Genomic DNA, 27,470 nt, shown 5'->3' with positions numbered 1-27,470 from the left:
GCAGGAACATTTCAGAACCCTTTGGATGTGTGGTCATTCGAGATATCCTAAAATTGATACGGACATGACAATTAAAAAAAACAACAAAAAAAACACTTGTAAATGAAGTCTTTGCTTTTTTTTTTTGAGTCTCATAACCCTGCTTACTTTATATAAGCAGTGGAATTGGAAAATAGCTACTTAAATGTGTGGGTGAATATTTCGACAAAATAATCTCACGGATTACCGCTTTAAATCATCCCACAAAATGTACGCATTGTGTTTATGAATAACATATTTATTAATGTTATTTTTATCCTCCAAAAATAAATTGCTTATTAGCCATTTCAAGTAAAACGCTTTAAAAGGTAAATAACTGTAAACGAGCCGTCGAGCACACCCCGCAGTACACTCCCGCGCCGCCGCGGGGCGCCATTGAGCCGCACGTGTCTCACCGCCACACGTGACCTCCGGTCCTGCTGACGTCACTGGACAACAAAGATGGCGGGAGTGGGAAGCAGCAACTACTGGGAAGGTGAGGTGGCCGCCCGAACTTAGCCTGTCAGTGTGGAATTAGCCGCCGGCGGCTGACGGGAGTTACGGTTGACGTTTAGTTGAGTTGCCGGTTTTAGGACTGGGGGACCGGCAAGCTCTTGCCGCCTATGCCCGTGGCTCCGTAGCGGCTGAGTTAGCTTAGCTCTGAGCAGGCTAACGTTTTGTCAGGGTTGAGCTGATTAGCGCTGTATTAGAGCTTCCTGATATCAAGCTCGGTGAATGGTATTATCAATTATATATTTGTGTGGTAGTTGATGTCCCGCAGCTCTAGTCTGACGTGTCAATGTGGTCTTAAGCAGTTGATGACAAGTGTAATATGTATACACATACATTCAATTCTCTATCATCATTCAGCAGAAAGGGTTCGATTTTTTTTTTCCAGTACCTGATCACTTACCTTGTTATCTGACCTAAATGAAATACAATTTCTTATCATAATTAATAATTATATGACACTTCGAAGAAACATTCAGTACATAACCTGCCTACTTTTTAACTACCTACAAACTACTAATTTTTCACCTCATACTTACCTCAGCCCTGTATCATATATATTGTATTTATCTTTCTACTTACCTGTGATCCTTGCATACAATACACGAGAGATTAAATCACAAAAAATAGTGTTAAATGAAGTTCAAAAGTGACCTTTAAAAAGGCCTAGAAATATATTAAATTAATCTCACTGTTTCACTGCCTTTTTCATTAAGCCAGGAGATAATGCAGGTGTCAACCTTCCATGTCGAAAGCGAACACTTGGTCCTTATATAAAATTCGAACCTTAGTTGCATTAGTCTTCCGCATTGTGCCCATTGCAGATCTGCGAAAGCACGCCAGGCAGCTGGAGAATGAGCTGGACCTGAAGCTTGTTTCTTTCAGCAAACTGTGCACGAGTTACAGCAGCTCCAGGGATGGACGCAGAGGAGACATGTAAGGCCGCACACCTTCTTTCTCTCAGTTCTACTATTGAAAGGGACACAATTCGGCAAGCCGTCTTTTTCAAGCTTGTGTCCTGCAACTTACAGAGCAGCGCCGAGTAAAATCAGATGGAACCCTGTTTTATGTGTGTATCAATGGTAGCTATTGTTGTTGAGTCCTGTTTTGTTTATCCCAGAGGGAAGGAAATGCCTGATTGGCCTTCCAGTGTGGAATTAGATTTCCTGTGTATCTGCAAGAATCCACGATAATCAAGTGTTTTTAAACAGGAGAGATAATGCCTGCCTATCGATATGCCAGCCGATGCCATTTCTATTTTATGATTTGAAGTGCATGTTAAGTTCTGAATCATCTGACTCAAAAACAAAGTTTGTCTGAAATAAAGAATAGTGGAAACCAAATACTTTTGGCAATTTCAACTTTATTTTCGAGAAAAGGCAGGCGAGCCGATATTCACGACTGTATGATGGGTGCCTTGCTACAGCAGCAGTCAATATCTTGTGTATTCTTGATATCATTAAACATCATTCAGTTTAAGGTAAGCTCAAGCATTATTTATGTGGAACAAATTTTCTGTGCCAACAGTTGGTCAAGAAAATATATAGGTTGAAAAGGTGCATGAAAAATTCAAATGGTAATAAAATAAATAGTAAGTAGTTAATAATATTACTGTTAATCATAATTCATTCATAGAAACATGGCTAAGAAAGCAGGGCTTGTAACCCTCTATTATTATAGTTGAAGTGCTGTGTGATCTTTCCAAAATGAAAGTCTTATCCACTACTCACAAAAAGTTAGGGATATTTGGCTTTCGGGTGAAATTTATGGAAAATGTAAAAAGTTTACGCTACAGTGATATTATATCATGAAAGTAGGGCATTTAAGTAGAAGCATGCAATGGTGATTTCCTCATCCAAACAATTTGTTGAAACAAAAGCCAACAACAGTGGTGGGTTTACCACAACAAAAAATGTCAATGTTTTAATAACTTGTCATGGGGCCTTGAGGATCAATTACAGCCTGACAACCACGTCTCATGCTGTTCACAAATTGACTTGTTGTCTGCTGAGGCATGGCACCCCACTCTTCTTGATGGGCGGCCCTCAGGTCATTGAGGTTCTGGGGTACAGAGTTACGAGCCTCTACACGGCGACTCAGCTGATCCCATAGGTTTTCTATGGGATTCAGGCCTGGACAAAATGCAGGCCACTTCATTTGAGGTACCCCAGTCTCCAGCAGCCATTCCCTAATGATGCGACCTCCATGAGCTGGAGCATTGTCATCCATGCAGATGAAATTAGGCCTGTGTTGTTCATGCAGGGGCACAATGAGTGGATTAATGATGTTATTCAGGTAGTATGGGCTTGTCACTGTACCATTCACAAAGTGTAGGGCAGTTCTGTATTGACTAGACACACCTGCCCACACTGTAACACCACCACCACCAAAGGCTCGTCTGGTGACAACAGTGGCTGATGCAAAGCGGCCTCCTTGATGTCTCCAACATCGTTGGTGGCCATCATTTCTGCTCAACGTGAATCGACTTTCATCAGAGAACAGCACTGAGGCCACTGGTCCCTCGTCCAGCGTCAATGCTCCCTGGCCCGTGCAAGACAATGATGCCTGGTGGTGTGGTCAGGTACCCTTGCAGGTCGTCTAGCACACAGACCACGCTGATGTCAACGGTTTTGAATGGTCTGAAGTGACACTTGGGTGCCTCTCAACTCCCTTAAATGTGCCTGGAGTTGAGTGGCATTCATCACCCGGTTCCGCAGGGCACTGTTCACAATGAAGAGCTCATCAGTGTGGGATGTGGCCAAAGGACGTCCACTTCTATGCCTTTCTGTGACTCATCCAGTCGCTCTGTATCTCTGTTGCAAGCTGCTGATGACACTCTGTGACACTTTAAGCTCAGTGGCCACTTCCCTCTGAGAACATCCTGTTTGAAGCCTCGTAATGGCGAGGTACTGTTGATCAGTTGTTTGGTGTCGTCTTGGTCTCATGATGTCAAAAAGTCAACAGCATGATGAAGAGGACTGTTTAAATACCAATTCTAATTGAACCAGGAAATGTATTGGTCGATTCATGGATCAAACACCTGTTGTGAATGTTGCCGTTCAGCTCCTTGTTAGAGAACAGCAAGTTGTGCAAAAAGTACTGAAACATTGAACAGTTGGACATGTGCATTCAAAAGTTTAGAGAAGGTCAAATTAAGTTCACCTGTAAAGGTTATAGTGCATTTTAGGTTCATCCTGAAATTCCACCCGAAAGCCGAATATCTCTTAACTTTTTGTGATTAGTGTATATAATGAAGATGGTGATATAATGTGCTTGTTTAACGCTTGTTTAGTTATTTCATTAGTGTTTCTATCATAATTGAAAATACATTGATGCATCACTAACTGACTTACATTCACTTAAGGTTCAATTCAAATGAAATCTTGGGGAAAGCTCTATCGCATTCTGGATTTTAGCCCAAGGAAGATAATCGGTTGGATGAATTTTGTCTCTGGTATTATTCCGTAATGATGATTGGATGTGAGACTATAAGTTTCATTATTAAAGCACCAATCGGATGATGCTTAACCTTCTACGTGGAAGCTTCACTTTTTACATTTAGTTCAAGTTCAAGAGAATATTTGTCACATACATATACATACATTTAGTTTTAAACTATCTTCCTTTGTATATATGTCTATTTAATTTTTTCCCTGTTCTTTACTCCAGGTCGGACACTGCCCCCTTGCTCAACAACTCAACCCAGGACAGAATGTTTGACACCATGTCGGTGGAGATAGAGCAGCTGCTTGCCAAAGTTAGTAATTTCTCTTTCAGTTAGTGAGGTATACAGGCCAAAGTCAAATAATAAATCACTAGCAGAATTTGGCTTCTACCACATGCACAGGCAGAGCTGAATACAACAGGCGTCCTGTCCATTTCTGGCTAAACTTATATATATATATATATATATATAAGCCATACTCAATAATCACAAGTCAAGAGTAGATGGTAAAATTAAATGTAAAAAAATATAAACGTATCCATAGTGCGCGCGCGCTCTGTCTGATCGGTGGTTATTATCTTCCATGTGTGTCTTGAGTCTAACTGGGTTTGTGTCTCCTCTGGTATTTATTTATCTCCATGTCCATCTCTTCCCAGCTCACGGCAGTGAATGACAAGATGGCGGAGTACACCAGCACGCCAGGCGCATCGTCTCTTAATGCTGCTCTAATGCACACGCTGCAGAGACACAGAGACATTTTGCAGGTCCGCTCCCTTTGTTTTACTTTGTGCTTCTCTAGTCTTGCCCCTTATGTGCTTTATTTTATTTTGTGTTACAATTTACACATTATCTCAGCATACATTTTAATCCAAATGTCCCTACAATTTATATGTAGACAGCTGTTTCGTTGAACACTCAAATACATTCAAGCAGAATGCAAAGCTGTTGTTTGGAACATGAATTCAGTTACATGATGGCTTCTGTTAACAGCTACGTTGTTTGACCAAAAATAATTATTTCCCTAATGTAAAATTCATTCGAAATAATCTTTTGTCATGGTTTCATTTTGTTCACCCGTGACACATTTTTTTCTTCTAGGACTATACTCATGAATTCCACAAAACCAAAGGCAACTTCTTGGCTATCCGGGAAAGAGAAGACCTGCTTGGGTCCGTCCGGAAAGACATTGAGTATGTGCTGAATCATAAATTCTACCTGCCTACACGCAGCTGATCATTGTCCACCTTTATTCCCAGCCTTTGCAACCTCGCCCAGGAAAACCTCAGGGATGTGTTGATCGATCCTTACATTTAAGAAGTATAACTTTAATTACCTTACTCATTTAGAATTCAGGATTGTCATCAAGGTTTGTTTTCAATTGAGATAGGACTGTATTTCAGCCAGTTTATCTTCAACAATCTTTCAACATCTCTTCCTTGGCCATTTGTCCAATTTCAACCAAACCAACTTTGTTCAATTCCTTGCATTCACATTTTTCGAAATTCCCCGTAGAGTTTTGAAATTCCTCTTAAAAAGGCCTCTACAGGTGCAAACGTATTGGCGACATCGCCGCATAAACAGGAAGTAGGTGTATCGTCTGAACCCTTGGTCCAATCTTCAAGAATTTTGTTCCCGAGTCCATTAGTTGTAGAAAATCTACAAAACTGTAACTCACTTAATTCTGAACTGATTTAAATTTAGTTTGTTATGAACGTGAGAACATGATACTGGCTATTTAGTGGAGTTAAATTCAGCTATATAATCATATTTTTTCATTCACTGCCATATTTAAAGAAAGAAGGTATCATGCGTGCCTCATATTGCAATTTAATATAACAATTGAGCATTGAATTAGACATCTTGAATGTTTTAAGTGAAGACCATGGGCAAACGTTCCTAGCTTTAAGTGTTTTACCGAATAAATGGAAAGCAAAGTTATATTTTTCTATATTTGTGTGTGTGTGTGTGTGTGTGTGTGTGTGTGTGTGTGTGTGTGTGTGTGTGTGTGTGTGTGTGTGTGTGTGTGTGTGTGTGTGTGTGTGTGTGTGTGTGTGTGTGTGTGTGTGTGTATATATATATATATCACGAAGTTATCACAAGAGTTCCCTAATTCCAAACAATATGTCCGCCACTGACAAACATTTTAGCGAAAAAAACGCATAGACAGGAAGTAGACGTAGCTTGTAAACACTAGGTCCAATTTGAACCAAACATGCTTTTTTAGACTCTACGCAATATTTCACATTCGGTACATTGAGTTTTGTTCACACAGGTCAAGCCATGTGACAGCCAGAGGTCATGGAGTGCATTAACAGATGCATCAATAGCTTTCTCATAGACTAATGGTCACATTCTCAAACATTAGGATAATTTGCACGTTTTGCTCTCTGGTCCAACTTCTTCAGTGTCGCTGCTGTCTCGCTGGAGGTCCAGGCTTCGGGGTCCCGCTTGGGTTTGACACCCAGCTGCTAGCAGCTATATTTTATTTATATTTTTGACATGTGAAACTTGACTCCGCCCCAATGTTGACTATTTTAAAAGATTCATGGCCTCCGAGGCCTTTTGATAAAGATTGTTCTCTTTTGAGATGCACTAGGTTGTGATTGAGTGTATTCAAATTTGACGTGGGAGGGGCGACACCAGACCATGATGAGTTGTTTTTTTAATGGCTTATTGATTTCTAAGACATAGAAGTGAGCTTAGGCAAGACTACTGCATGCCTCCTATTGATCCTTCTGAACCCTTATAGCAAGCTGGCGTTGCCCCAGCAGTCAGGCATTCTGTGCGCCTTCCAATCACTCTACTCATAAATCTTCCAAATTGACCTCTCGTTGTTTAGGATTTCATTTACGCTGCCTTCGGAGAAGGGGTGTGTAATAAATCTTACACAACTGTCTGAAAGTGGTTTCTTGATTTCATAAAGTCAAATAGAACTTGCCACATTCGAGACAATTTTTCAGAAGCCAAGATCATTATATAACCAAATGTCCATTTACTTGGTCATTTGATTATAGTTTTTCCACAGTTGGTTGATATTAATACCATCAATACCCAATATAGATAACGACTTTGTCTGACAAAGAACAAGAACTGTCTAAGAGCTGTTGATCCTTTGTAGCACTATGGTCCAGTAGGTATTACAAAACTGGCAGTAATGTATTTTACATTCCTGGAGGTCATAGCAAAGGGTTAAGGTAAATAGTCCCCACTAGGGATGCACCGATTTTTCGGCCGTACACCGGAAGCTGCTGATATTGGCCCTGTTGACTGCCATCGGCCTATCTGTAAATAAGATGAAGTTCACAGATGGCAGTGGCCGATGTTTACCTTGGCGGGCCGCCCAGGTATATTAACGGCTGCCAAAGCATATGAGGCGATCTATTTAAGCATTTTTATTTTATTTTTTTATCCGTCTGAGAGAACGACACCATGCCAGATCAGTTTTAGAAGACACGGACAAGGCTCTCTGCAGCGGTCCAAGCAGGAAGTGACGCTGCGTTCATTGGAACTCGGAAAACTGAAGTGATGCTGCGTTCAGGGGAACTTGGAAAACATCGTCATCAGCTATCGGACAAATTGTTATTTTAAACATCGATATCGGCCCAGAATCTGTGCATCCCTAGTCCACGTGCATAGATTGAGACCATGGTGTCTTGGTGGAGCTGAATGAAATTGCAGATACCAACAGCACTTTCCCCAACACTAATCTGGGGAAACTGTCTTGAATTCCCCGGGGCTCCATTAGACCTTTGGCTAGTCTAGGCTGTCAGCTCTTGCAAGCCTGTTTTGATGCTGTGCAATCAGAGAATGGACATCCAGTCAGTCAGGGTGAAACCTTGCAATTGAACGCGCAGAGAGCATTTGCTTCGGCAGCCGCTGCCAATTTAAGTCGATGCACTGCGTTTCACCTGAAATGTGTGTTATCTGTGACTACTCCAAGCAAACCCAGACCCCCAAAAAGTGAATCGAACTGAGACTACCTTGGGAGGTGGTCTGAGTACAGTTTGATTCAAGTCCCATTTGTGGTGTCCTCATTGACATATTGTGAACACAAAGCGCTCATGGTACACTTGCCATTACAGTCGCTTTTTCCGTTCACTTTTTGGCCGTCAAGGCTTAGCACACTTTGCTGATGTTACAGCAGTGCTCAGAATACAAACCAGAACAACACATTCTAGAAGAAATGACCACGCTTTTATTGTCTTCAGTCCAAAAGGACAAACAAACTGAAACAGAAGTGGACTTTTGAGCTGACGTTATCTATCAAGGGGTCCGAGTGCTCTTTCTAGACTATAAACTGTATGAGTTCTCTTTCCCTTGGTCAGTTTAAGTGGATTAGGTTTGGATCCTCTGAAGAGGACTATACAGTATGTGAAGACAGAGCTGGCGCAGCTCTTAAAGTCACTCTAATGTCACTTACTGATGAGAACAACACTCAAGGCTGACTAATATTTAATTCCATATCTGTTGGAGCTCTAAATCCTTTCCTTATGAGCTTTTTGCCACCATTTATTTTGGCCCTACATTTTACGGTCCCTTTATAGAATCCCACTTGTGGACAAAGTCTGTTACGAATATGATAAAACTCATAAATATTTTACTCATGGGTGGCTTGTTGTGGTCATGTAGAATGTTTAATCCGCAGTAGTTCTTCCTGTATATCGTTCTAAGTGTTATAACCTCCTGGGTAGAAAAACAGTTTAATGGATGCGCTACCACAATTTGTCATCATTTTCAATTCACCAACTACACTTTTAAGTAATTCCTTTTTTAATTGTGTATCCATTGTCAGGAATGACCTATTATTCCACTAAATGCGGTTGAGCCACTGTGGCATTACTCCTCATTAAATCAAACTGCTAAGAAGCTCCAACTGACCCTGCTAATGGGTCCTACACTGTTGAGTTGAATGCATAGAAATGAGCTAGTGTTGACCTTCCACTCCCCTAACAATGACTAATGAGCCGAGGCCTGGTGACGAGGGAGCCATCAGAACTCATGTGAGGGAATTCTAACTACCTCCGCACAGACCTTGGGGATGTTCAATCCTGTACTTAACGTATGACAGTTTTTGTTTACCTTTAAAAGCCCTCATAGACGGTTTCCTATGGGGCAAAGGAAATAAACACAAAGTGGCCAGTATTAAATTAAACAAGTAACTAGTTGTATAGTTAGCTGAAAAGATAACTTTTTAGGGTTCATAGATGATAATTTATTAATGACAAAGCAATCACAATTCAGTTTTCAATCAGGACTCAAGACTAACTAATGGCGTCCTGGGGGGGGGGGGGGGGGGGGGGGGGTGTGTGTGTGTGTGTGTGTGTGTGTGTGTGTGTGTGTGTGTGTGCGCGCGCACCCTTTTAATTAAGTATATTATTATTTTTTTAAAGTACAAATAAATACATTTAACTAGTTAAATAATGAAAATAGTGATTCATATTAGTAGCTAGCTACACTCATTCAGTGTTTAGCAAGGCAAACATAAATTTACTTTAATACATTAGTCTTGACACATTTTTAATTTTCCTGAATCTCCCCCAGGGAATTAATAAAAGGCTATCTTATTTGTGCTAACCAAGGGTGTTAAACTTTATAGATGGTGCTTTTCATTTGGAAGGTGAACTTTTGAAATTTTGGAATTCTGTTGAGCAGTCAGCAGATAATTTGTTGAATAGAAAATAATATTCTTGCTCTCAAATCTTCTGTGTATTGTGCAAATGAAGCCCATGCACGGTGCAATATAAAGCGGGAGACAGATTGATGCACACAGCTGCGGGATACCGTGTTGAGAGAAGCACCCCTATGTCCTGTGTTGATACAAAATACCGTAAAACCATAGTCCATTTGAAACGTTCTCCCATTTTCAATTCCTGAAAACCGATAGTGTGGCTGGCTGCTACGCAATAGTCTATGCATGAGAATCACTTTCTATCCCCACTGTAATCCAGTTTGTGCCGGCTACACTTCACCGGATTTAATGTGTAGATAACAGAGGTGCCACTCCTACTCGACGGAATAAAAGATAAAAAAGCCCCATCTATTCCAACCTATACTGTACTTTTATTACACTTAGTATCAGCCCAACAGATTGCGGACCAACACCAGCCAGGTTCTCATCGATGTTTTGTTGTTAAAGGGGCTTGTGCATTATCCCTCAAAATTGCACTAGTTGAAAATTAGGGGATGAAAAAATGCTTTTTTTTTACTCGTTTTTTTTTTGGTTTGGCATGATGTTGTTTTGCATAGTTATTAGCATTTTTTTCTTTTTTAAAGTTGAACTCAAGTATGGGGGCACTCAAATAGTTTTGTTTGTTAAACAAGCGCACGTAATCCCGTAAAGCAAGTGATGTCTGACAAAACTTTATAAATGGGTAATCCCGTAAAGCAAGTGATGTCTGACAAAACTTTATAAATGGGTAATTCTCCCTGCGGCAGGTAGAGGGCACTAGAGATCTCTGGCATGAAGCGTATCAGGCTGGTGACTATTTATTCATCTATCCATTTTCTTGAGCCACTTATTCCGGTGGCCATAGTAGGCTGGAGGCTATTCCAGCTTACTACAGGTGCAAGACTCGGAGTCATCTTGACAAAAGGAATCAGCCTGAAGCAACCGCAGGACAACTTTTCCCATGGCTCTGTATATTGACAGCCTGCTGTACGCCCCTGTTGCACCATCAGGACACACGCATATAAACTTCCAGGTTGCGGCTTCCCCAGTCCGTATTGCAGCATAGACCGGCGCTGAGCTACGGTCTACTGCGCCCACCAGTCCTGCTCAGACTCTAAATGTCAGGAGCACAAATGACAGCCAGCCTATGATTTACATTGCTGCCCTTTTAGAAACCCCGCTGGGATGATGAAACTGTCTGTCAGCACCAGTTGTACTCTTCTCCAGCAAGGCGGCGGCATTGTTGGACAGCTGGCTAGCTTGGTGTCCAAGAAGTCGCTGGAGAGGGAGAACTGTAGCTTTAGCTCTGAAGTTGGCTTGATGTGGTACTGGGGGAGAGGCTTGGTAGTTTTGGTCGATGGCGCAATGATGTCCTTCCGATCCATCTGAATAATCCCTTTTGTCTTATTTTCACCGCTCCCCACTGATTTCACTTTGCCAAGATCTACGGGAATGCCTTAAAACCCTGCAGGTTGTGAGTAAGGACACTGTTAGTTGATGGTTGTTTATTGTGCTAGCATTACAAGCTATACATACTTTGACCACCTTGCTAGCTGGTGGAGTGCCCTGCTCCTCTGATTGCATGGCGCTATCAATACCTGGAGGGAATCAATGTATTGTTACGTATATAATGCATAAAGCACAGAGATATGCTGTAGGACACATCATTTATTAAACAGTTAATTATATAAGTTAAGTAAACAGCTGCATAATTTCCTTTTTTTAACAATTATTTTTCCAACTTTTAAATTCCATTTAATATTTAAATTGTGGAATATTCTGGAAACGCAATGCATTAATTCTTCTGCATAAAAACACAGTTAGTCCAGTAGATAAGCCCCCCCATGCCTTTATCTTGCCTCTTATATTCATTATTTAGGTGAGTTTAAATGGCTCTTGGAGAGGGGAGAGAGGGGAGAGTGAAAGCTCAGGCGGTTTCCCTTTTCCAAGCTCTTGCTTGGTGGGGGTTCAGAGAGCAAGGCGGCCAGCCTCAGGCCTTCTCTCTGAAAGACATGGATTTTGAGTTTGTGGTTCTCCCAATGTTTTGATAATTTGATGAACTTTTCCTGGAGAAGATTCTGTACGGTGAGAAGTCTTCAAACATTATGTCACATTGATTTGCCAAGAGATCTTGGCATGAGCTCAGGAGGTTTCCCTTTTCCATTTCAAATGTTTCTGCTTGTCTTTCTGTTTAGAATCTCAAATTGTGCCTTATTAAAAATGACAATGCTTTTGTCCGTCTGTCAATTTGCTTTCCTCAGAACATACAAGAGCGGTTCAGGGGTGAACAACAGAAGAACAGAGCTTTTTCTGAAGGAGCACGAACACCTGAGAAAGTAAGTTCCAGCAAACTTCCCTCATCATTCACTTTTATGCATTCTGACACGGAGTCGTTTCTCAATATATATTTTTTAAGATTTGTGACTTTATTTCGAAGTCCTTGTTGTGCTTTCAGGAAAACTAGTCAAACTGCCATTTCCTCAAGAGCTGTACAGCCTAGTCCTGGCAAAGTAGGGAGAACTTCCCGCTAATGAAACTAGCAGTAACGGGATAACTGATCCTGATGGTGTTTGGAGTAACTATAAATGATGTGTTCTTATTGTTTGTGGTGCCTGCTTACAAATCCAACAAAGCCTCGGCTCTCTCCCTCGCTCTCATCTCTCTCTTTCGATCTCTCTCTATCTCTGCCTCTTTTTTTGCTAATCTCTTTAACGTTAAAAGATTATTCCATGTATTCTTTCAATTTGCAGTCTTGGTTGACAATCACATGACTCTATTACAAGAAAATACTATTATTATAATTTGCATGTGGGCCTATTTTCCATTTCATCATTTCAAAATGTTCCTGCCAAGGGTCTATTGAATGAAAATATTGGAAGAAAAAACCTTTGCGTTTAACAAGAAGGTCATATTGCACTTAATGATTTTGGCTTGTCTTTCCAACTAAAAGTAATTCATAAATCAGAGGTTTTTTTACATTCTAATTAAGCTTGCATGCTAGTCTCTCATTATGTATAGTCATAAATTCTAAATGTCATGGCTTTTATGGAAACGCACGCACGCTCGCACACACACACACACACACACACACACACACACACACACACACGTGTGTGTGTGTGTGTGTGTGTGTGTGTGTCTGTGTGTGTGTCTGTGTGTATATGTGGTTATTTCATTTGCAGAAGGTCAATCATTTTCAGTAAATGGTTGTTGCAAGAGGTCAAATCACAAGCCCCACAGTGTCTCCTTGGTATTCTCATATTTATTTTGGATACTCTCTCAACTCCATGGGAATTTTGACATTTTTAGGAGTCATTGGCATGCCTTTCTGTTCCCGCTGGTGTGTGTGATGGGTGTAAAAAGCACCCTGTGAGAACAGTAAAACAGGATGCCAGCCGGTCACACACACACACACACATGCGCGCACACACACACCACCAATGTACCCCTGTGCAGCATTCATCATGAGCAGCATTGTGTTGCGAAGGAGCGTTATCTCAGCTGATACTTTGAGCAGAACGGAGAACTATAAAGCAGGCTTATTGGTCCTCTCTTTGGCTAACAGTTTGCTTCCTGCCACCATGTCCCGGGTGAATAAAGCCTCGATTGTCCCTCATAAAATAAAATCTCCCCATTGCCCCATTCACTTGAAAACTGACCTTTTCTCTCATGGTGTAAGCAAAACAATTTCCAGATACTTTAACTCTTTAAATTTTAGCCTTTGATAACATATTCTGCTCTAACTTAAATAGATTACTGTATTATATTTATATCTGTATGTAAATGTATCACTATAACTGTATATAGTGTGTGTGTGTGTGTGTGTGTGTGTGTGTGTGTGTGTGTGTGTGTGTGTGTGTGTGTGTGTGTGTGTGTGTGTGTGTGTGTGTGTGTGTGTGTGTGTGTGTGTATGTATATATATTTGGTTGTATATTGTACATATATGGTTGTATATTGTACATATGCTTGAAAACTAATTTTATTGTGGCTGTTGATTTTAAAATGAAATTAATATTAAGTTAAAATAATACAATTGTGTAGATTTGTAATATCTGTTTGAAACCTTTTGAAGACTATACTTTCCCAGAAGAAATACGATATGCTGTAATCAATTGTATGATATTGCTGCAGCTTTCCCTTGTCCTAAACAGATGCAACCCAATCCACATCCATCTGAATAAGGAGAATGCAGATGATGTGATACGTTACCGCTTCCTGTTAAAAACAGCCATTCGGTGTTCCAAATTTTGTGAAGTAGATTGTATTCATCCCACAAAAATGTTAGTTCATGGGGTGTTTAATGTGTGTATAGCAATAGTGGTAGTATCAAGGTATATAAATGTATATAAATACACTTACTGTGGCTGACTCTTATCTAATAAAAAAAAGATTAACAACATTGTTGGTAGACTGGCTAATAACAACAATGACAATGGTGCTGATATTTAAATGACTGAAAAGATTTGACTAGCATTCAGTGTATATTAGCTGCTTTTGCAGAGCAAAAATACACATGGATTCATGTACTTTGAGGAGCAATGTTTTAAATTAGATGTTGTAGAAAGTACATAATCTGCATCAACACTGTTTATTTGGTCAAATCAGGGTTAAGAGCATCAGTGAATGCTGATGGTGAAATAATTGTAGAGATATGAGCTTAGATCAACGCCACCGTGTTACTCTTGCGGGCCGCAGCCATCTCCCAAAAACGGAATTAACTTACTAAACCACAGCACATCTTCAGGGGCTTCCCCAGACCAATGACTGAGATGGGAAACTGAGAGAGAGAGGGTGGTGTTATAGACGAGGGTCGGGTTACACTTGATTTGTCCTATTAGAGTCGGAAAACAGGAAAGACGGAAGGGGGAGAAGATGGATAAAATGTGTTACCAGTCACAGTAATGGTCTAAACAGGTTTCAGGAGTCTCGCTCAGGGTTAAGCATTTGTTTTCCCACTCCTCCCTCCATTGCTCATCTTGTGGGGGTGGAGGGATTCTGCTCTTGGTTGTAGTGCAGCCACGGTGGGTCCTTTAGAGTGTGTTAAGTTTGATTGGCTGCCATGTTACTGTCCAAGTTGTGAAATTGCAATTATCGCAAAACAGCGATGTATAAAGCGTGTACAGGTGTGTTGGTACAAACTAGACCATTGTGTAGAAATTGAGAAAAATGGCAAGTGCAAGAAAAGTATTTAGTTATTTTGTCATGTAGTATGGGAATACAGGGTAATTCAAAGTGTGTGTGTGTGTGTGTGTGTGTGTGTGTGTGTGTGTGTGTGTGTGTGTGTGTGTGTGTGTGTGTGTGTGTGTGTGTGTGTGTGTGTGTGTGTGTGTGTGTGTGTGTGTGTGTGTGTGTGTGTGCCTGATTCTACATGGGAGGTGTTGGGGGAAGTATATGCATTGTGTTTGTTTACAGACAAACACAATGCCATGGGGGCTGATAACTAAATATTGATCATTTGAAAAAGTCTATATTTTGATATTTTCGTTTTGCTGTTTTTGTTTTAAGTTCATTTCCTTTTTCAAACAAAACAAGTAGGAATTTCAAATGAGTTTGGTTTCAAGCTCCTCTGCAAACCGATGGTACCAGTCGCTGGGTTTCAATAATGTAAACTGGAACAGGAACTCCATGCGGCTACGTATCTGAGTATTTTACAAGTGCATGAGCTGAATATCTTGGTCGATTGTGAGTCTCACAAAATGCTTTTGAAATCTACAAATATTCTCTGTCCTGAGGAGACGAGGTCTGTAGTACAGGGAACTTCCAGGGAGAGGAATACAAAATAGTTTTGCCCCCCCAGTCTGGCCCCCTTCCATCGCTTTGCGGATCTATTGGTATTCCCCACGGAACCTTGCTGTCTCATCCACTACCACAGTAGCCTTGAATTTGGCCCTGGTGCTGTTTGCCTTTGCATCACTTTCTCTCGCTCTTTTGTCTTTCTATTGTTTTATTCACACTGCCGTTTGTCTTTGCCTTCATCTTTCCCCTCCGCCCCCCCCCCCCCCCCCCCTATTTTTTGGTTTCTACCTCCTTCCTTGACACCTAATGTAGCGTAATAATAAGTCTTTGCTCTTTTTCATTCATCGAGCCTGCTTTCCACCACTCTGTCCAGCACGCTCCCTTCTTGTCTTCTTCCATATCCGTTTTTACATTTTTCTCTGCCAAAAGAGTAAGAGAGTAAAGAGGGCTTATGAATAAACTAGAGGAAGGGAGGAGCGGGCCCATTAAGCGTTCATGGTGGGACAGCCATAATGGTTATGGTCACTCTGTGATCGGGACTTCCTGTCAAATACAAACCACATTTTTCTCATGCGTTGATCGACTCTCCTTTACAATGCCTTGGCTTCTCTTCTTTCTCTCTGTCTGCCCCTTTTTTAACAATTGAATCTTTCATCCCCTCCCTCTTTATTTTGCAAATTGCCTCTGTGATTCTGTCCTTTCTGACTCCTGTTATATCACGCTTCTCATCTTCCTTTCTCTTTCCTGTTCCATCTCTCTGATCTCTTTCTAGCTTCAACAAGCCAAGCATCACTTTGCATGTCTAGCAGTGATTTGTTTTTTCCATAATTAACTTCTATCCATACATTTCAGGTTTTAGGCTGAAAGCCAAAATAAGGCAATATTTTATGCGCAGCCAATCAGGTATGGAGGCAATTGCCCCTAACAACATAGACTGTTGTACTCCAAGCACTTTTGGATTTTCAATAACCCCTTCACAGACGAGCATCCCGACGTCTTCCTCTCACTCTGGTGTCTTAAAATTACTCACACCCTTGTCATAGGCCTTTCCTCTTCATCACTATTGGTATATTTAGCCATACCTAAGACTTGGAGCATCAAAATAGTGTAAAAGAGTATAATGACATGATAAACATGACATTGGTAGGATAAAAAAATAAAAAATTAAGAATGCAGCATATTTGAATCTAGCACAAAGGATAAATCATACTTTCTTGGAAAGCATACTTGTGCTTCATCTTTGTGTGCAACTTCTCCATAGAAGTACTTGATTCTGTCATCTGCAGGATTTTAGTCAGGGTCGTAATGCTGAGTTGTTCTTTTCAAGTAGGGGGATTGGCTGCAGGCCCAAGCGCACAGGTTTTGTTGCTCTGCGGGTTGTTCTTTTATTTTCTGACCTCCCCGTGTCACTCTTTCTCTCCTTTGTCTTTCCTCTCTGTCAACATTACACAGTCTGACTGGGCTTTTGTTCACCTAGAGCAGTGAGCATTAGCTCCTAGCGCTTGATATGCTAATGCAATCACAGATATTGGAGGACAGCGTTGGGGAAGTAGGGAAAGGCCGGTTTCCTCTGCGCATTTCTGGCTGGCATATTAGACAAGAAGAAAGCAAGGCACTGGTACTTTCCTCCACAGCTCAGAAATTAACTGTCAAAGTGTCAGCAGCGTTGTCTCCTTCAACCTTTAATTTATGGTGGGGGGTTATCCATTTTCCTTGCACAATGTTATTACATAAGTCTGATCACAATTATTTGAGCTAATCATTTAGTGAAATCGTTATATTCTCCAATCACATGTTTCCATCCAAATTTAAGCGGGATTTTAGGCCCATGTGAGAAATGTTGCACGGATTAGAATGCAAATTTGACACATTTCATCAGTTGCACTCAAGATTTATGTATACGTACACACAGATTTATTTATACACACATATACATTTATACGCATTGACAAACTATTATAGGAACATAAAATGGACAAAAAGTGTTTAATTCTTAATCATAATTATTTGTATCTGTATAATTATCTTAGTTCTATTTATTCAATGTATCTGAACAAATTAGGAACCATTTCAAGATGAGAGACTTGACTTTCAATACTGGAAAAATTCAGCTGCTGTCCTGCAGCCCCACCAGATCAGTGTGACATTTTAGAAGGAAGTGGCCAAATCAAGTGGAATCATCAGACTTATAATGTGATCAAACTTTTATTTTTTTTTCCCTCTCTCTTTTTTGACTGGTAAATATCAACAGGGTAAAGCTTTGTTCCCAGCCTCTTCCCCTCAGTCTTTACTTGATGCAGAACTGTTTATAGCCTGCATTGTCCAATCATGATGTAAAGGCTCCACTTTTGCTTACATTAATTTGCATCACTTACATTGTTATACCATCAACTTGACACAGTAATTAAACTAGAGAAAATTCATAAACAAATAACTTAATAATTAATGAAAAAAGTAACAGACCCCGTCTGCCTGAGTGCCTGTAATATATATCTTTCATTCCTCTTTTAAATTGCTGGTTTTTTTTGACAGATAATTCTAAAACACTTAATTCCTAAATTATGCCCACAGTTAAGTGTCATGTCAGATGACTAGTTGGCTCTATGCATTTCCTGGTTTTCTCTTCTACCATTAAACCACCAAAATGAGCCTGGTAACAAAAGGCTGAACACAAATGACCTACACAGTGGAAAGAGCGTTTTGAGATACGTTCTAAAAAGACACCGCAGTTGATTCATGGACGGACAATTCAACCGATTGATTCAGCAATTTATCCTCTTAAGGTTATATTAATCAATGAACATTAAAGACTTGATGCCTAAAAAAACTCAGGCTCAGTCTATTACAAACCAGAAGCCTGAACCCCTCACTCGCATGTTGCTTTAAGCCAAGGGACAAACGATTGCAACGTGGGCCATCCCTTATGTGTCATTCCTCTCAAGATATGACTGCGCTGAGGTATGCCAATGCCAGCCCCTTCTGTTTACTTTCAAAGGATGTCGCATCACCTCAGTTCTATTTTGCTTACACACAGCATAACGCCAGAGTATTTATTTCTTCATTAAACTCTTGAGTTGAATAATTCAGTTTCTGTTACTGTAATTAAAAATGATTGTGAATGAAATATAAAGGTAAATGTGAGATCAATTCTGCACATGCAAATTACCTTGTTTGTTTTGCCTCCTTTCTCTGAAGTGAAACCTCATCCAAATCGATTCCAAATTAGGGAATAAGCAGCTGAGAGCATTGCTTTTTTGATGAGCGACTTGAGCCATGAAGTGGAAGTTGTTGTGCTGTGATATGCAATACACACATGCGTATCAAATTTCTATACAGTGTGCTTTCTTTGATTGTATCGGCCATCTGCAATTAAGGACATTTGCATTTAGTAATTGGTTAATGTTGCTTAACACTGCACAAGTGGTTTAGCAACTTCCGTCATAGTGCTCTTAAGTGTCACACAGTTTAATGTATTTTATGCATTAAATTATACAAGTCTATCAACACCTCTGCACCATGCAGGAAGATTGATTCTTAAACTTCACTTTTATTCTTTATTTAACTATGAATTTTTAGTGCAATCCTAAAAACTGCTAAAATGACAAAGCTGCCCCTTTTTCTCACTGTTACAAGAGAGTTGCATCAAACGTTGCAACACAGAGAGAACCTGAAGTTATGTCATATCGTTATTCATAACTATTCTTGAAATACATTTTTGTTTAAAACCAGCGACTCTATTTGGCAATTAATGGAGAACAGTGTCGCTATGTGTGCTGTGTAAGCTGTTTGCTGATCCAGGTCTACAGAAGTTAATCATGGTTGCTCACAATATTTAATGAGCAAAATGATTTATTCATTTCTTCCAGGATATTACTGCAGCATTTGCTATTAATAGGCAACAAAACAACAAAACTGTTGTGTTGAGGTGAAACTTGCACAGTCACAAAATGCAGTCGAATGTCAAGGAGTCTTCATCTCTAATTAACAAGTGGAAGCCAAGGGAAAAGGAAATGCCCTGTCAGCACTGACTGGGGTTCATTTATTACGATTAGCTGCGTGGTACTAAAGTCATTGCTCCAATACGTCTTCATCAACTCTGCTTGTCAGAAAATGAATTAAGGAAGCACCACTTGTACCTAAGCAGTACAGCGTAACAAATGATGAAACTAGGTCTGATCACAGACCAAGCAGAGAAGACCGCCACACCTCACCCTATAATCCTAGTTTCTCTTCCATTTGTTTATCTTCCTCCCTTGCATCTTGCCGGAGTTGGTATGCATGAAGTGTGAGCAAGACGAGCGGCAAAGCTAATCTGAGAATTCCAGTTTACGGTTGATGAAATGACATTGTAGTTGGGGTAGGGTTGTCAGCTGTCCAACCTTAATCAGAGGGAGATGGATATGGGTTGTCACCGTTCGTGCCCATCGTTTTCAGCGAGGAGGAAAGTCATCAACGGCTCAGCTTGTGTCCAATATAAATGTATGCTTTTTATTATAGCTCATATTCTTAAAACCAAACATGCAACCTCAGAACCCATTCTTTTGCACTGTAGCAGTTTTGGTTTTGTAGAGGAATGTGTCGTGATTAAATTTCATGGGCTTTGCAATACTTTCTCAGGTCTTGCAGCCACTTGGACATTAGGGCTTAGCAAGCATATTCATTTGCACACTACAACATAGGAAGGACATGGCATTTAATGAGAGGTTGTTTTAATTGTATTACTATATACAAATAGCCTATCTCATATACATATCTCTATTCCCTTTGCTTCTATTTTGTAGAAGCAAAGGGAATTTAATCAAATTTAATCCAGGAACTCTTTTAACTTGAAATCACACGTAGACATGACATCACTTAGCCTATTATATTTGGCCATGCCTACTATTAAAAGTGTTGGTGTTATGTGTGATTTTGGTCCACCACGGATTATGCTCTATTGCTTTTAAGGTGAAATTAATTTTTTTATCTTGTTAGCTTCCATTCTAGAGTTCTCGAGTTCCTGTGTTTTATCTATTTTCGTTTCTTTGTACTTGTATGAAAAAAACCCATCTTATTAAACCCAACTAAGGAGCTGCCTCCGCCTCGGACCAGAACAGTGGATTGTGTAATGGAGAGGGAGCCATCTCTGGTCGACTGTGCGTCCCGTCCCCATTCTCTCCAAACAAAACAAATTCTTATACATTCGAAAGTTATGTGACTTGTAACGTGTGAGTCTTCTGCAGCAGCTTAGTTTATACTAAAGTAGAATTAGCAGCAAAGCTTCTGTCTACCCATCCGTGACTATGGAATTAGGCCATCGACCGGTTCATGGTACATTTAGATCGATCCAGAGCGCCGTGTAGCGATGTACATAGTCGCATCTTTAACGTTCAAACAGTTTCCAATTTGTGTCAGTGAATCGTTTCATCCTGGGCACAAATTATTGTGTTTTAAGTGTTTGTTTTGTATTGTATTTGTATGAAAATGTTCTCATGATTGTTACCTAGCTGGTACAGTATACTTACTGCTCTAGAATAGTGGTTTGGTGGTTTGTCTGTAGGGAGGAGAAATAATGTGGGCTCACTCAATACCGGCCTGATCAGGATTCTGGGCTGGCTGTGCATCGACCGCTGCCGGTCTGAACCTGAGTGTGAAGACTCTAATGCCATTTAATCCCACAGTTTTCCCTCACCCCCTAGCCTTTATATCTCACCAGTTTCTCATACTCTCCCTCCCTCCCCCTTTCCCTCTCCCCTCTGCAGCTCTGACAGACTGATGGATGACACAATAAGGTAAGGCCAGTTTATTTTATTGTGAATATGCAAGACAACCCGACGGATATTACCTGTATACTCTATACTTTGGACTTGCACGTATGCTCACTTCCTCTGTGCTGCTAAAACCTGTGCTGTTACCACAGTTAAAATCTATGGTAGGCATGGTAACATAGGGAGGGGGGGGGGGGGGAACCTTGCTTAATTGCTTAACAATTTTTTTAAATTATATATATATATAATTGTATCTATTATATCACAACCACTCGTAACAGATTAAAAAAAAATTACAGAAATTACAATACAAAATACCAGAATTTGAATTTGATGTATTTTTAATATATATGTATTGACTTTAAGGGTGGGACAATATATTGATACTGGAATATGTTGTGATACTTCCTCTTGCGATACGTTAACGATACACTGGCGCCAAATATCTATATTTTTATTAAAACATGGTGGCGCTCTTAACTAGCAGTGTAACGGAACGTAGGTGATCCGTACGGATTGGCCACCGCTACGGTATTAATTGAAAAATGTAACCATCATAGTGAAATACAATTTTACTGCTGTCTCGATGCTGAGTTGTGGTGGAAAGGAGATAGACAAGACGGATGCGTGCTGTGTTTTACGCTGAAGCGCAATAATTGCTAAACGGTATGTCGCACTATGTTGCTGCTACATTACGACATGTCGTGAATGAGCTGTGGATACAGCCAATGCTTCTGTGCATCCGCCTTATTGTAGCCGTCAAGATCCGCTTGTAAACAAATACAATGTGTATTGAGAGATGCAGACTTCTCTACAAAATTTACTGTAACTTGCCTTATTCTGAACGGATTTTCATGAAACTTGGTTTGTTATATACATGAGAAATTTAACATGATACTGGTAACTTATTGGTATTAAATTGAGTTACTGGTGAATCTAGTGATATTTTTTCATTCACTACCATGCCTCATATTGCTTTAAGCTTTCATTTAACAATTGAGTATTAATTTAATATTTTATATATTGTAAGATATTATTTAAACATTGGACATCTTTTGTTGTACAAAGTTTTATCTCACAATTCAGTGAAACTGACTCCACAATGCAGGGAAAGAATACATAATTCCTGCTGTTTTGCATTTTTAGGAGTATTTACTCTTCTTCAGTTACACAGATATCGTACTGTATCAAAGATAAGAGTCAAGAGTCAAATGACATCTAACATCTATGAGGAGGGTGAAGGAGAATGTATTTATGGACAGTAAAGATTCTATATCACTGAGCTCATCCAGGACAATAACAACCATGATACAACAAAACAGCTTCCAAGGAAACAAAAGTACACAAAAAACGACCAAAACTGAAGGGTCTTTTAGAAACCTTTCAAGTGGTGGTCAACACACACACACACACACACACACACACACACACACACACACACACACACACACACACACACACACACACACACACACACACACACGTTCAGACTTCAGGAGATGAAAGAGACGCAAATTGGCCACCACCCCTCCCAATTTAGAAAACCTCTTGGAACTTGATTAAACCTTCCTGTCTCTTATTCACTTAGATCAATTCAGTCGCCCATAATCAAAAAAATCAGAAAACTAGTACCTTTTGAAATTGTAATTACTCAGAGAATGACGTCAACGCCTTTCGGGTTGTTAAGGAACCTGTCGGAAAATGTAATCCACAAAACGGCCTGACCACTTAAATTACATTACAAGGTAATTGTTGTCCCATACTGCATCAACCGGTCAAACTTCTGTTAATACGTCATTATTGCCCCACACGGCACCAACCGTCACCTGTCTGTCACTGTGGCTGCAGCTCTATTTCCACAGATAACACGGTGAGTTATAACAATGACAAGGTTTGGTTTAGAGGCAAATATAGACGTTTTTTTTAAAGAAACTTAATTTACATGCAGCTTCCTACAGCTAAATGTAGCAGGCTTAAAATGAAAAGTGAGGAGACGTTAAATAGTCACAAGTCCTTACATAATAAGACAAATCCCAAATAAATGTTAATGTCCAACAAATGTTGTCTGTATTACATTACAGGCAATTAATTTATTTAACTTGGTCCTTCAGTTGTAGATTGTAGGCACAAGTGCAATAAAATACAAATTGAAAGTTGCATATTTTACCTACTGTATTTCAAATGTTTGTGAAATAATTTGTATTTTTTGTGTTTGTTATATGAAATAGTTAAAAGTTTATGTAATTACAAAGTAAGGACAAAGAATGACGATAACTATTATGGCCAGACAATTAAAATATATTGTTCAACACAACAAATGTGGGTCAGAATCAGGCTGAATTCTTGTAGTTTGATGCCATTTTTACGGAAAATCTGCAAAAAGTAATGCGTACCTTACGAGACTAAAATGGACCCTGTGGATTGCTGCCTGCAGCTATATTTATTATTATTATTGTTTATGTTTTTTGATTGGGTGAGGTGACGAGTGGGACAGAACATGATAAACGTCTACATAAGCCCTGAAAACAAGTATAATATTTTTTTTATTTTAATTGTGGTGAAAACCGGGACAATTTGGTAGAGTTAGCCGGAGCCTGGGAGTCACAGCTCGCAGCTTGTGCATTCTAATACTTGAAAGAAAAGGCGTGCTCCGACTCAAGTAATGATAATATATGATAGATTTTGTATATGTCCACTTGAGAGGACAGAACAGATTATTGCCAGCTTGTGAGAAGTGCTGGTATGCACCGGTACGCAAGAAAAAAAGTTATATAACGCCGAAGAGTAAAAAGTAGAAGTGATTATTCCGATTCCGATTAGATTTTACATCCATGTTAAATCAGTCACAAAAATGGCGGTCACAATGTTTTAGTCGGTTTTGGTTGTCCCTGTCCCTGGCCCCTGACACAAGCGGTTCTTGGTCCCAGACCAGCAAAGTGGTGCCCCTCTGGAAAAAGAAAAGAACTGGTTCGAGATTAGGCACTGGCTACGAACCGGCCCTTGAAATGCCTTGGTGGAAAAGAAAGGCGGGTGGATGCTTGTTTGTCTCTGCCCCGTCCCTCCTGAGATGGGGTTTGGTGTGTCATTGGTGCGTGACTGTCACAATACTGTCCTCCCTTTTCTCATATTACCAATTAACAAAGCTGAAAAGGTCAGATTAAAAAAAAGGATTGAAGCTCTTCATCCCTGTAGTTTGCCTTGACAAGGTGTTTATTTGCTCTGCATAATTTACACCAAAAGTAAATTCAAAGTTCCCTTGCTGTTGGCAACTTTACGACAGTGAATACAAAACTTAACTATTAATAAGTTATAAGTTATTTGAATACGTTGTTTATCTGTTAATCCAGATATTACACTCTACAGTCTGTAAACCTGCTCATCCACTTATGGAGGTAATAATAAAATCCTTTTGTACACAGTGTTTGTGAAAGAAAGCTCTATTGTTGATCTTAGATTCATTAAACCACACACTGGCCGCCGGCTGCACGAGGCTGACTTTGAAAAACATGATGCACAACAAAATGCCCCCAGGTCCCGGCAGGTGACTATCCCCTCAGCGCCATGCACCCGGAGGGGATCATCGTGCTGATCCCTCCAGTGACAAAGCCTCCTCTGCTTCACCTTAACTCACTCCCGCACAGTATGATCTGACCACACAAGCTGTTGTGCTGTTTGGCCCCGCCTAGGCCTCCTCTGGGGCCCAGTCGCTCAGGACGAGGAACACCCGTCCACTGGGATGATCACTTGTTGCTCGTCAACTGAGCCTTGTGGCATGATGGAGCAAAAAACAATCTCAACGTTGTTTTACACTCCCCTTGCTTCGTCTACTAAAATGACAGTGTTACATTTCAAAGCAAATATCTGTACATTTTACTTTCTAATACATCACTGTGATTCTTTTCTTTTATATATACACTACTCACAAAAAGTTAGGGATATTTGGCTTTTGGGTGAAATTTATGGAAAATGTAAAAAGTTCACGCTACAGTGATATTATATCATGAAAGTAGGGCATTTAAGTAGAAACATGCAATGGTGATTTCCTCATCTCAAACAATTGATTGAAACAAAAGCCAACAACAGTGGTGGGTTCACCACAACAAAAAATGTCAATGTCTCAATAACTTGTCATGTGCCCTTGAGCATCAATTACAGCTTGACAACCACGTCTCATGCTGTTCACAAATTGACTTGTTGTCTGCTGAGGCATGGCTCCCCACTCTTCTTGAAGGGCGGCCCTCAGGTCATTGAGGTTCTGGGGTAAAGATTTACGAGCCTCTACACGGCGACTCAGCTGATCCCATAGGTTTTCTATGGGATTCAGGTCTGGAGAAAGTGCAGGCCACTCCATTTGAGGTACCCCAGTCTCCAGCAGCCATTCCCTAATGATGCGACCTCGATGAGCTGGAGCATTGTCGTCCATGAAGATGAAATGAGGCCTGTGTTGTTCATGCAGGGGCACAATGAGTGGATTAATGATGTTATTCAGGTAGTATGGGCTTGTCACTGTACCATTCACAAAGTGTAGGGCAGTTCTGTATTGACTAGACACACCTGCCCACACTGTAACAACACCACCACCAAAGGCTCGTCTGGTGACAACAGTGGCTGATGCATAGTGCTCTCCTTGACGTCTCCAACATCGTTGGTGGCCATCATTTCAGCTCAACGTCAATCAACTTTCATCAGAACAGCACTGAGGCCACTGGTCCCTCGTCCAGCGTCAATGCTCCCTGGCACGTGCAAGACAATGACGCTAACGTGGCCGGTGCAGCCGCAGCAATGGATCAAAATGGATTTAATAGGAAGCATGTACTTACGGCACACCGCGCCCGTAAGCTGCGCCAAAGCATCTGTTGTACTTCTACCGTTAGTATTTTTTACACCACCGGATGTATCTGCAAAATTACAATGAATATGGTGTATAAACTTTGTGTAAAAAGAATACTGTTAATCCCCTGTTATGGCCCGGAGCCAGTAAGAGACGTTGCGAGGGCAGACTGTGGTCGCTGCTTCCTTCCACCACTCAAATAACTGACTGCGCTTTAGAAGTGGAGGCTGAGAGGCGTATCAGGGCTTGTTATTGATTAGCATGTGTAACGGATGCCGCTGCAGGCTAGTGTAGAAGCTTGGTTTTCCTGCGAGCTGCCCAGCTGCACTTTTCTGCCTTCAAAGATGCTGAGGCCCCAGTTTGAGGGCAAGAGAGGTACAATATCACAGCAATTCTACACCCTCCTAACCAGTCTCTCTCTCGCTCACACACACACACACACACACACACACACACACACACACACACACACACACACACACACACACAAACACAAAGTTGAAGGAGAATGCTATTGGGTGACAACTGCTATAAAGGACTGAATACCTCTGTGGCTAAACTGAAATGGCCTTTCTGGCAGTGACTACTCCTATACTGTGATTTTTGTCTTTTCCAAGTAGATTGTATCTCTGTCACTTTCCACTAACGAATACATTCCGCAAAGTGAATGTAATGCTGTTTTAGCCTTGTGCAGAGCAGTGTGTGTGTGTGTGTGAGTTAGTCCAACAAATTTAATTTGTTATTGCAGTGAAACCAGGTGGTAAACTGCAGTTTAACTGTTGTTTCTCTCTCTCTCTCTCTCTCTCTCTCGCTCTTGCTCTCACTCTCGCTCTAGTATTGCTATGGCGACTAAAGAAAACATGACCTCCCAGAGGGGTGTGCTGAAGTCCATTCAAAGCAGGGTCAACACTCTGGCCAGTATCCTTTACTGTTTGTTTGTGTGTGTGTGTGTGTGTGTGTGTGTGTGTGTGTGTGTGTGTGTGTGTGTGTCTGTGTGTGTGTGTGTGTGTGTGTGTGTGTGTGTGTGTGTGTGTGTGTGTGTGTGTGTGTGTCTGTGTGTGTGTGTGTGTGAGGTGCTCAGCGATATGATATTAGGGTTTGTTGTCTTGAAAAGTCAGGACATCATGAAAGTAATATCCCATATCCTGAGACAGCTTTGTAGTCTGAATATGGGATATTGTGAGGACACGGCGGCTTTAATATTGGGTTTGAATCATTAGCAGATATCATGATGTGTACGGATATGGTAAAAATGTTATAAAAAGGAAGTTGCCTTAGTCCTACTGGTTTGATTGCTTTTCAGATTTTAAACCAGCATTGCAATCTCTCGGTTCTCCTTTAACCCGATCCTCTCCGAAGACCGTTTCCCGGCGATAAACAACCTCATCCAGCGAATCAACCTGCGGAAGAGGCGGGACTCCCTCATTCTGGGAGGAGTCATTGGCGTCTGCACCATCCTTTTGCTCCTCTACGCTTTCCACTGACCGACGGGGCTGGATGACCGAGTGGGTTTTT

The 27,470-nt window shown here is 40.7% G+C and overlaps 1 protein-coding gene across 1 annotated transcript; it reads left to right on the top strand.

Moving 5' to 3' along the window:
- The first annotated feature begins 479 nt into the window (after window positions 1–479).
- gosr1 (golgi SNAP receptor complex member 1) lies at window positions 480–27,459 on the top strand. Its single transcript, XM_080006343.1, has 9 exons — window positions 480–514; window positions 1,353–1,464; window positions 4,198–4,285; window positions 4,630–4,737; window positions 5,072–5,163; window positions 11,903–11,977; window positions 21,119–21,148; window positions 26,791–26,873; window positions 27,315–27,459. Exons 1-9 carry the CDS (start codon window positions 481–483, stop codon window positions 27,437–27,439), a joined length of 747 nt encoding a protein of 248 aa, XP_079862469.1. The 5' UTR covers window position 480; the 3' UTR covers window positions 27,440–27,459.
- Window positions 27,460–27,470: the final 11 nt, after the last annotated feature.

The sequence above is a fragment of the Zeus faber genome (assembly GCF_960531495.2).
Source record: "Zeus faber genome assembly, chromosome: 9".
NCBI lineage: Eukaryota > Metazoa > Chordata > Actinopteri > Zeiformes > Zeidae > Zeus > Zeus faber.
Note: the sequence above shows the minus strand (reverse complement) of the source record. Positions and strands in the feature narration are given on the sequence as shown.